The sequence below is a fragment of the Plectrocnemia conspersa genome, unplaced genomic scaffold, assembly GCF_051122295.1.
Source record: "Plectrocnemia conspersa isolate PC_06_02 unplaced genomic scaffold, ASM5112229v1 ptg000010l, whole genome shotgun sequence".
NCBI classification, from domain to species: Eukaryota; Metazoa; Arthropoda; class Insecta; order Trichoptera; family Polycentropodidae; genus Plectrocnemia; species Plectrocnemia conspersa.
In genome coordinates this window covers 29,773,774-29,786,137 of record NW_028277174.1, presented here as the reverse complement: position 1 = coordinate 29,786,137, position 12,364 = coordinate 29,773,774, and the positions used below count along the sequence as shown (strand labels likewise).

The following is a 12,364-nucleotide window of genomic DNA, read 5'->3' as shown; positions in this document are numbered from 1 at the left end:
TTTTCTATGCTGTACTTATTTTTCCTCTCCCTCTTATTTAAAAGAAGACGTTTCAAGTTTATTTATATTAGTGTAAAAGCAACAAACTGTCATTGATTATTAATTATAATTCATGCCTCGATTTTGACAGAAATGAGTTATTAATCTTTTGTGCCGACACTTCAGTGGGCGCAGATTATGAGCAGGACCAGCGAAGATGGTAGACAAGCTCTCTGAAAATAATACAACTATATTCAGACGATTGGTTAAGACCTTTATTTATTTTAATAGCTCCATATTTATACTAAATATTTAATGAGCAACACATGCAAAATATTAATTACATTTAATTAATTTATAACATGTGTCTATTCGTTGTTGCTATGCGAATTTATTTAATAGAAATAATATGCAGCTAGCTCGTCGGTTAAAATTAAAAGGAAAGGTTGCCCAACAATTGCAAATCCAAAATTAAGCTGTAAGAAAAATTGCAGATGAAATGAAGAAAATTGTCTTCATCCACCTGCAAGTCACTAGTTGACAGTATACCAAAAAGGGTTGCAGCTGTAATTAAAGCTAAGGACGAGTACTACATATTAAAAATATTCTTAAAATAAACACTTTTAACAATGTCGATCGGTTTTTTATTTATATTTTCGCGATTTTTAAAGTTATAACACATATATTTGGGTGCCCCATTATTATGGTCAAGCCTGTATATGTATATATTAATATTTTGGAAAATATAGTATTAATTACACTAAAATTTAAGTTATTATCACCATTGAATATGTGTAAAGAGGTCAAGGTATATATTAATATTATAAATAAATGTCAATTAAATTTAGAATATACTTCAAACACTATATACATTTAACTTTTCTTGCTTTTATTTTTGCAAAATCATTGACAATTTCTTGCAAGTCCAGCTCATATGCCATCTCAGATTTAGTAGATAAAATTGAAAGCCCTTTTAATCTTTCTTCGGTCATTCGTGACCTTAAATGCTTTTTATTGAGGCTTAATTTTGAAAAACTTCTTTCAAGACTGGCTACAGATAAAAGAATAGTCAGAATTATTCAAATTGCAGTCACTGCGTTGGTACATACATATCTCTTTTAAATCCTAATCGTTGTGGTGAAGAATGTGGATCAACCAATCTCCACAGTAATTTTAATTCTTCACTGAGTTCAATGGCATCAATATCTGATGATTCATTATCGGTGAGCTTGGTCTTTATTTCTTATACAATTTTCCATCAATGCATCTAGCGAAACATTTTTAAAACCATTGAGGTATTCAAAAATTCAAAAAAAGATCCATGACATTTGAGGTTATCAAATCTAACTTCAATTGCATTTGTTATGAAGGAGATTTAATAGTAGGCGAGATTAGCGTTATAAGTCGTTTATTCCAATTTATTATCCTGCTCTCCGTTATTCTTTCTTGATGTTAACAAAGCAAGGGCGAATGGCGTGCTTGCTCCGGACTCCTCCCGGATTGTGCTCATTCAGACTCCTTGGTTGGTGTGCCGGAGTGTTCTTCTCGTCATGGTCGCCGAGGAGAGAGAGTCCGTTCAGCCGGGGAGAATGTGTCTGGTTGTCCGTCTGTCGCCGGGGAGAGAGTGTCCGTTCAGCCGGACGCCGCACATAAGGCCGAATCATCAATTTACGACGACAAAAATATAATACATGATTTTATTTGATATTCTGATCAGAAGTGCTTATGAGGAGACTACTTAATAATTATCTTTCAAAAAAATAGTTAGTTGAGGTCAGGTACTCATAGTTTTCTAATTAAAAAAAAAACAGTTTCATATTAAATTATATCTGTATTTTGATATAATGAGATAGGTACATAATTTACAATTTTGATTAAAATATTATTTTACATCCACATAATCATCTTTATCATCATCATCAGACTCCTGATAACTATTACTCTCAACTTCATCACCACCACAGAAAGTAGGCAGTCTTAGCATGCTTAATACAACTTCATTGAATTGTGTTTTTTGTTTTTTAGGTTTTTTTCGTTTATTTGTCACAATAGGGTCCGATGCTACTAGCATCCAGTTAAATATGTCACTATTGGTGTTGATTCTTGAAGTTTTTCTGGAGTGGTATTGTCTTAATTTTTTATAGTCTTTATGGCCTGACTCAATTGCATCTTCTGACAGTTGGCCTATTGGCAAGGGTAAAGATTTTATAATATCAGCTCCATGTATTAAGAGTTTGTGAACACTAGCACTCATTTTGTACCAACCATAAAGTGAAATGGCTATTTGTGCTGTTTCAAAGCAATACTTTTTAAATAGTTCTTCTTTGACGTAGTGCCCACAAGAAATGATAGAAAGTATGTTTGAGAATCTTTCTATTAATTCTTTGTCGATTCCAGTTATTTTTGAAACAAGCAAAGGATTCTTGAAAAAGATTCGTGCTGTGTTACCGTCATTGCTATTGCCTCCACCTTGTTTTGGTTGATCAACAACGAGGCCCATTTCTTGATAAAATTCAGTCACTATTATACTTTTTCTATCCCTTACTTTTTCTTTTGCAAATTCCCCTCTTGCTTGCCACTGCTGTAATTCTAATTTATATGCAATATGCAGTAAATATTCATAACATCTAAGATGTGCATGTAGTACAGAAATGCCATATTTAAAGGTGTCTTCATCACAGACTCTGTTATTTTGTATATCTAGATCATTTAGATCTTTAGGAGTAGCCTTACAAATATTGCACGCTTGCGAACTTGAAGTATCAGTTAATATGTTTACAGTTTTTCCATCAAGCATCGTACATATTGGAATATGTATGAATTTTATTGCCTTAGTCCCTAGAACAATTACTGTGGGTTCTAATTGCAATATTTGTGTTTGTACTTGGTTGTATTCATATTTCACATTTTGGACATTTTCTCTTTTTATTTTGAAGCTAACTGGACGGCAATACCTTGTCGATGATGGTGTCGGGTTTTTCCAATATATTTTTTTATTGCTTTTGTTAGGTTCACACATTTGTAGTGGCACAATCGTACATAAAATTATGTTGGAATCCGCATATTTTGAATTGTTTGCGAAATTTTGTTTATATATACTGTGTCCACCACTGCCATCTAGGCCCCATTTATAATACATTTCGATTGTATCACAGTCCTCCGAAATATTCTGCAGAATCACATCAGCTTGTACTTGTGCCAGACGTTGTGTAGTATGCGTCAGAAGATCCAGCAGTGGTACTACAGCCTCATTTTCTGTAACCTTAATATTTGAAGGATAACATTTTTTCTTTGCCTCTACTATTGCATGATATGAGGGATAAATATCAGCCCCTCTTTCTTTTGCTCCAAATCGCATTGTCATATATCCTTCTTTTGTCAACCCAAGATCCACTATAAGACCTAAAGCTTCTTCAGGACTGTACGGTCTTATAGTAGTAGCAGATGATGATGTATCATGCACCACTTTCATTTTTTTTAGTCTTCTGGGCGTAGATTGGATAGCTAATTTTACAAGTTGGGCTGCAGTTCTCTTGCCTGATTTCACCAAGCTAGAACCTGCAGCCAAGCACAGTTTTTCTGAACTGTGATTTGATATAATTAATTCAACGTGTCGTTGCTTACTGCGCTGAGAACTCTCTTCGAACAATTTTTTTGGTCTGCCGCGCCTCTTTTGCTCTGAACGATTTGATGCTGATGACGGAAGCTGTGATGGTTGTACAAGTATCTCCGGGAGTTTTAAGTCTTCATCAAGCCATTTCATGTGCTTGTTGTTAAAACGCTCGTACATGTAATTACAACCACGCCATTTCGTCAAAAGCTTTGTGATAAACATTTTGACTATAAGTTTTATTTGTTTTGTACAATTTTCAGAAAGTTCACTAACACCAAACTTATCCAAAATATACCGTAATAATTGTTCATTACACTTTAATGACGATAATTTGTAAAACTGTTCATTTTTTAACACTAAAAATAGTTCTTTTCTCTTAATCTTCACTTCCTTAAGAGCAGGATCGCCACGACTACCTGAAAATAATAAGCTCGATTTAACAAAGGGGGAAGGAAGGGGACTCGAATTTTACTTTTTTATATTAACTATAAGATATTTCTTCGAACTAGTAAAAAAAAATTAGTGTACTTTTTGGAACTTTTTTTATAACTCTAGCTTAAGTTAAAATTTCAATATTTTATTTAAACAAAAATTGTATTTCATAAAACATATATTATATCTATACTACGTATAACTGTTACGTTAACAATAATTTAATATTAAAGTACATACCTGAAGCTTCAATATCCATGTTTAAAACCTTGTGATTTCAAATTTAGGAAAATAGGACGAGCGTAGTTACTCCGTCGACAATTCAGGCGCAACTGACCGATATTGGCCGTGCGGAAGATAACCTAACTTTGCAGGCACGTGCCAGCACGTGGGTGTTGCACTAACAAAAAAAAAATACGGAGCATTGCGGACTGGTTAATAAAGAACGTTTTAAAAATATTTGTGATTAATTTGAAGAGAATACTTTTTCGTATTTTTGGCGCCGTAATTTAGTTAATTGGCCTTATGTGCGCCGGGGAGTGAGTGATTTCTACCGTACGTACCCTTCCTTTTATAGCGGCAGCGCGTCCCGTGCCAGGCAGCAGCGATTGCAACAATTCTTCGGGTGACATTATAACACATTGAATGTTTTGTCTACTATACAATTAAAGAATTCAACTTTTTCTTTATCAATATTATGTATAGGTTTATCACACAACTTTCATAATCGAATTGTTTCTTTACTTTTCGCCATCTATAATTAACTTACAGATATTTCGAGGGCTGCTGATAATTCACGAGCTGCAATTTTCATTAATTTGCCCTTTGAGAAGTGATAATTGTTTTTTGCGCTCTCTTATTGGTCAACATTTAGTTTAGATGTGATTCTCACTCGTAATATTATTAAAAAAAGTCTTTATATGAACGTTATATAAATTTGGCAGTTGCGAAACGGCAATTTGCTGTCAAACCCAAACCAAATCTCATGAAAGTTCTAAAACTAATTATAGTTTTTTATTTTCATTAAGTCAAGTCCAACATATAAACTAAGCCGACTCATCTTCCAGGGGAGAAGATTTACGCCGCATCTCGTATATTGCAACTTAATTTGTCTGCACTTAAATATTACTATGATTTAAAAATATGATAGCTATCCTTACCGATAATAATTCAAACCAAATTTTGGTCAATAAGAGGATGCAAAAATAATTATCACATCTCAGAAGTCAAAAATTCACGTCAAAAGCAATAAAATTGTGACAGCGACGGCACGATTTTATTGCTTTTGACTTCTGAGAAGGGTTAATTGTTCTTTTCGCTAATAACAATTAATCAAAATTCGTTTTAGATATGCTTCATTCGATTCTTATTTATTGTAAGTTATAATATTGTTATAAAAAGTCTTATTATTGACACTGCGACGGCACGGTTTTCTTGCTTTTTTCGTGAATTCGGGACGTCATTTAGGAGGGAGAGGCAGGTGGATATTTGATTCTCTCCTTGAATTTGGCCAAAAAAATGCATGTCATTTAATGTAATATATTGTAAACTAAATTCGTGTGTTAAGAATAGTTTGACATTTTTCAAATCATTTACCACTCCTAGGCAACTGCCTACTTTCCTATGCTCCCTGGTGTGAACATCCAAAATAAAATATGTACATTAGGGTGTCCCAGAATATACAAGCCAAAAATATAGTTTTATGAAATCGGATACGCATACCAACTAAATTTATTATATTTGTTCTAAACACTCATTAGTTAAATATCAGCTCTCCAGGATAACGTTAACTCGTGCTGAATTGACGACAAAAAAAATACGCTTCGCACCTCTCCGTGAGCCTCTACCTCCCTGGACTCCGGGATGAAATTCATTTACTTACTAACATGAAATTAAATTTCCGATTGATAAATCATGTGTTTGTCATAAATCAGATACTTATTCCATATGTCGTGACGAGTTTTAGTGTCGTTTTTTCATGACAGATTTTTTTGTACGCTCGTTACCGAGGGTTCCCACTGCGACGAAGCTGACACGATTTTATTGCTTTTGACGTGGATTTTTGACTTTTGAGAAGTGATAATAGTTTTTTGCGCTCTTCTATTGGGCAAAATTCGGCTTAGATATTCTTCATTTGATTCTCACCTATTGTAAGTCGTAATATTGCTATAAAGTCTTGATAAAAATGCTAGATAACCAAGCGTTTTCACTGCGATGGCGACGACACGATTTTATTTGATTTTAAACAGCGTTCCTTTCGTTTTTTTGTACGGATTCGTTGGATAGATGACTTATTTATTGAAAATCGTCTATATTATATCCAAGAGTCTCAATTGTTGCCTGCAAACAATCGAGAAAAATACAAACAGTGATTACTATATAATTATAATTACGGTCGATCATCACAGATTGGGTTTTCATAGATTTTCCTAAGCTTGTGGTTGAATAATCAAAGATAAAATCGAGCTTGGGCATACTTAGTAGTATATATTGATATTCAGCTAGATTAATTGTTGATAATTAATAAAATAGATGTTATTGGTATAAATATTTTAATTTCAGAGTGTTGTCTAACTACATATTTAATAAGTTGTTGAATGTCTTTACCCCGTTTTAACGTATTCGGCTAATGCTTGTCATGATGCAAAAAGAGATTTACAATAAATAATATATATTAATAAGCATAGTGTTAATATATATTATAACTATGTTTATTTTTGAAAATTTGGTCACTAAATACCAATTTTTAATGGCACCCATCAAATTGACGGCTTTATACTGATGTGGGGACCACACATATAGGCACATTTAGAAGGGCGATTGTTTCATTGTTAATGACCGTGACCAAAAACATTCAATCATTAACAATCAGACAAACATCATGGCACAAGAGGATTTCTTTTGACCACACAACACGGGTCGTTAAGAGAACCCCTTTTGTGACAAAACGGTATGGACGCAATCAATCACCACAATAGCGTGGCCAGCTAGCGTGCATCCCCCTAAAGGATATAAGCCCAGACTCCGACGAGGAGAAGGCAGACGGCCCATGGAGACGACTGAGGCACGAGACAAGAGACGTCACTAGCAGAGTCAGCGTCGCAGACGACCAGAGAGCCAAGAGCTACCAGCAGCCATCCGGAGGAACCAGCCACGTGCCCTCACCGACAGACCTGCAGATCACACCTGACACTCGCCGCACGCAGCCACAGAGCCCTGAGACATCATCACCTGCACACCTTCATCGCAAGACACGTCACGCCGTAATCATCCATAGTCAAAATTAAAATTATAACAACCTATATTAAGTCAACCACCCCTAGGACTACGTCCCCCTAAGCTAATATGTAAATTTAGTGTTATTGAAATTTAAGCAACAGTATTAAGAGAATATAATATGTAAGGGTTCTTACATATTTGCCCAGCTAAAATTATTTCGTCAAAAATCATCATTTCAGAATATTCAAGAATTTGAAAAGCGACTAAATTTACTAAAACCAGTAGTGTCAAATTTACAAAAACTACTTTACTACTTTTACTACTAACTTTACAAAAACTATCTTTATTTATTAATGATTATAGACACACCACTAGAAACAATATACATTGCCTAATAATCGGAAAAGTATTGATATACATAGTCTTTTACTAGCATTAAGAAGCGACCACAATGGTTTCACTTATAAAGATGAACCTGGAAGACAACTCTTGTTTCATTAGAGGGGTTGTACAATAAAGACAGGGATTAACAATACGGCCATTGCTTTATAAAGGCTTTCTCTGATTCGCATCAAGTCTACATCAACACGTCGAGACACCACTCGACTCAGGACTCAATCAAATTACACTGCAGGAATCGACTATTCCACACCATTTCCGACGGCCAGCTTCAGCTTCTTTCGATTGACCTTGATACTGTCTCATTCGATACCACCGCCCAATACTGGCATTTTTGCGATTAAACTGTAAATAAGATCAATGATTAGCGGAAAAAAATAAAACAATGTTTTCAATAAGGAATTTATTTATTCATATACATAATCATGGCTTATGGAACACAAACGTTAATTTTCACTCTCTCTTTCTCTCATTCTGTTTGCATTCTCATCTCATTTTTTATATAATTTTCATCCTAATTATTGTGTCGTTTTTCGGTATTTCACAATCTTAACTAGCGGAATAAAATATAAAAATATTTACATACATCTTAAGTTAGTCTAAATTATTTTATATATCACACTTATGATTAATTTGTGAAAATAGGATTCGTTTATATAATACATATTTTATATTTTTTAAATGTAATATATAATATATTATACACAATATGTCTGAACGTAAACAATCGTAAAGTATAATATATTAATGTTAACAGAAAGAATTTTATAACATAGTTATATCATCGTAGATTGTTTAAATACATTGGACCGATTGATTCTTCTAAACAATTATGTATATAATCTTTTATTTAATTAATATTATTATAATATATCATGCAAGTTTAACAAATATAAATATTTGTATTATTCATCATCATGTTGTCGGTTGGATTTATTAAAATACATAACGTAACACAACTGAAATTTTAAATACAATTATTATATTATTTACAGTTAAATTATAATATAAAATAGATCGGCTTCTTTATGAGAATGAATAATAAGTTTAATATTATATTGTCATATAATTTTGTAAATCAGCTGTAAAGGCAAGAGATTAGATATTAGTAACTCTATATACGTTTTTAACATATTTATTATATTAAAAAAAAACATATATCACATATATATTTTATATATACGTTAAAATTAAATAAATACAAACACATGATTTAGTATCGTCGAAATGTAATATATATATATATATATATATATATATATATAAAAAGTATATTATAATAACGCAAGCGTTTTTTTAAAAAAGATGCTCTTGTATAAATATAAAATATAATATAGTGCATTTGGTGAGAGTTTAATGCACCAATTTCTGTGTATTTACACACATTATTGTATACTTTTATATATTTATGTACAGTTATTCAAAATTTAACTAGAGCGCACAAAAATGTATATAAATAATAAACATCCCAATTTTGATACTATTAAACTAAAAATCGACAATAAAAAAATGATACACTCAATAATACAAACTATAGCCTATTACATTTTTATTTATAATAAATTTTGGATTTTTACATGCTAGACCTTTACGTTTTAGGAGCAGTAAAAAATTACATTCGTACACTTTTAAAAATTAATTAAGCCATCTTCTAAACAAGAGTAACAATCGATTTAGCTATATTATAAAAGCACAAATATTCATCGTGTAAACTTAACCAGTCTTATTATTTTTTTTTTTTATATGTATCCGAAATCTATTTACAATTCTTCCGCAAGTTCGTAACACACTACGTCGTCAATGTATGTACATCCTTATTCGATACATGTATTATACAGTTTGAAGGAGGTATTCAATACACAGAAATTAATTGATTGTAAAAAAAAATATAGCACTCATCATGGACTTGTATCAATGTTATTTATACAATAAATATTGTTACTGTTATATATTAAAATAATTTAACATATAAAAATTTATGTTTTATAACATTTGGCACAGTTCAATTAAACGATAAATTTATTTCACTTTTGAGCCAAATAAAGAAAAGTGTCCATAAAATAACATATACATTATGGCAAAAAATATACTGACTGAATTTTATTGCAGTTTTGAAACTATGTTTATAAAATAGGCCAAAGAAGATTGTAGAATATAAAAATAAAGGATCATGCAGAAGCTTTGAAATTATATAAAATTACTCCGTTTTACTGTAACTATATATAAGAATTGTCTTGTGGTTCAGTGAAGAGCAATCACAGAAAATGATCAGTAAAAGACTAGTATTTTACTGATCATCTTCTATAGACAAAAATATATAGATAGATTTATGGGTAAAATAATATTGAATACGATAATCTCTGATAAAAAATAATACAAAGCCGGCTACGAGATAAGTGGCATCAGTGTGCACTTACACACGCTCAGAAAGTAGATAATTTCTAGAGTATATTTGCGTATACTAACAAAATTTATATCTATAATCTTGTTGGCCTATCTTGTAAATTAAATAAATTCAAGCCTCGTCAATATTTCATATCTATCAAAAATAACCTTTTGGTCGTATCATTAACACTTTTATACAATAGTTCAATAAATAATATTAGATATAACAGGCGTTATGAAAATAAAGCCACGTCGCACGAAGAACAAGTTCCGAAATGTCAGTCCGCAGCGATGTTGTGAGAAAATTGTCGAGATCAAATTCTTCTTATATGAAAATAAAGAAGAAGAAAAACAACATCACAGAAATATTACTATGCACCTATTATAGTATATTCATTACACGCTGCACTCTTTATTAGAAAAATTGTCAATTATCAATCCTTTTGTGTCAAGTAACCTTATATAGAAAAGCACCACTTGTATCTTTAAATATTATGAATGTATTAGTATTGTCTTTATCACTAGTTTAAGCAAATCTCAGACTTCTGTTCCGTCCTCGCCCTCGTCCTCGAACAAAGGTCCGTTGGGGTCGTTGGAGTTCTTCTTCCTGGGCTTTGGTGGAGGTCTGGGTGGGATTTTTCCCGTTCTCGCTAACGCGTCGTTAGCGGAGGGAGTGTCAAATATTTGTCCGTTTGGCAACGACATCGGTTCGCTCTGGACGAATCGTGGTATGTCATATATCTGCTCTTTGCTGCTCAATTTTGGCCGATGTTTCTTCTCGTTTTCAGTGGGAGAGACTTGGTAATGCATGGAGCTACTTCCTATTCTCGGCAGAGTGGCACTGTACGGAGTGCTAGGAGCTGGAGAAGGCGCTTGATCTTGCTCTTCGATCGGCGCGTACACCACAGCTCCTTGATAGCTTCCGGGCGTCGAAGGCAGAGGTCTTCCGCGCATCACTGGAGATAATTGCTGCTCTAATCCGGTTTTGTTCAAAGATAATACAGAGCTTCCATCGGCGGTCGTTCTCAAACCGAGATTGTCATAAACGGGTTCTACGTATTCGGTAGTTGCCGCTACGGTCATGTAGCTGGCGGTGCTGCCCCAGCTAGGCACTCTAGGTCTTCTAGGAATGGTCACATAGCCTAATCGAGCTGGAGCTACTGGAGCGCACGGAGACGTGAAAGGCGATTGAGATCGCGAATGCGATAACGTCTTGTAAATGTGAGGATTCGTTCCGTAAATGGGCGAATGCAGAGGACTTTGTTGGATTTGGGGCGGTAGTCTAGAGCTATCGGGAGCTGTAGATGCTGAGCTAGCTGCTGGAGAAGCTTGTCCTCCTCTCGGCGGGAACGAGAGCAAATCCGGAGGGTAAGTTCTCTGCTCGTTGTGATTCGCCGTCGTTACGCTGAGAGTGTCTCGGGAGCTTTTTGGATGCTGATCCGCGTATTCTACAGATCTGCTTTCATCTTCATTTGGCGCTGAAAAAAATAAAAAAAATTAGAAAATAATATACTGGATTATATTCATATGGGAAAATACATTTTTTAGTATATGTAAAAACATCAAACAAGACACTGCACTAATTTAAAATAGCTGCCATAGTTGCAACATGCATTAAGGTGTATAGCGAGGGTTCAGTGTAGTTGTAATAAATAATTTTAGATATTAAATATTCTTAATTTAACAATTGTATGAATTTAAATCACTTCTACAAGAAGATGATGTAGAATTTGAAGATCTTATCACACACACAGAAGTGAGGTGGCTCAGTTGAGGATAGGTACTTGAGCGCTTTTTAAATTTATTACCACAAGTGAAAAACATCTATTATCCAGGAATGAAATTTGGTTAGAATTAAGGCAAAAACCTTGGTTAATTAAGCTTTGCTTTTTAACTGATTTGACAATAAAATTGAAATGATTAAATTTGAAACCACAGGGTAGAAATCTTCATATTTATTCTATGACTGGCACACCCAGCAATGATTCGCTATTGCTAAATTTGAATATACATTTTTTTTTTTTTTTTAGATTAAATTAAGACCATCGTGGTTTAATAGGTTACCCCAATGCGCCACGATGGTCGAAAACAAATTTTAAATTTATAAAACATAAAAAAACGTATATATAGAACGTATATATGTATGTACAGTAAACCCCCCTATAGCGTACTCCCTTATAGCGAAGTTTCCTATAGCGTACTTTTTGTTACTGTTTGTCCCTCAACTTCGCTAAATGTATTCTGTGATAAACAGAAAAATGCATTATTTCATGAAATATACTTTAAAAACCAGAGCTCAGCTTCGCCCGACTAGCTAAATGTATTTTGTTCAATTTA

The 12,364-nt window shown here is 33.3% G+C and overlaps 1 protein-coding gene across 4 annotated transcripts in view; it reads right to left on the bottom strand.

Annotated features, from left to right (window-relative positions):
• Positions 1 to 9,371: 9,371 nt before the first annotated feature.
• kek5 (leucine-rich repeat, immunoglobulin-like domain-containing kekkon 5 protein) overlaps positions 9,372 to 12,364 on the bottom strand; it is a 653,879-nt gene continuing 650,886 nt past the window's right edge. For all 4 annotated transcript variants that reach the window (XM_088194859.1, XM_088194856.1, XM_088194858.1 and 1 more), the window contains one exon: positions 9,372 to 11,505. In XM_088194859.1, coding sequence (XP_088050985.1) covers positions 10,565 to 11,505 — 941 coding nt within the window. In that variant the 3' untranslated portion in view covers positions 9,372 to 10,564. The remainder of the gene's footprint in view (positions 11,506 to 12,364) is intronic.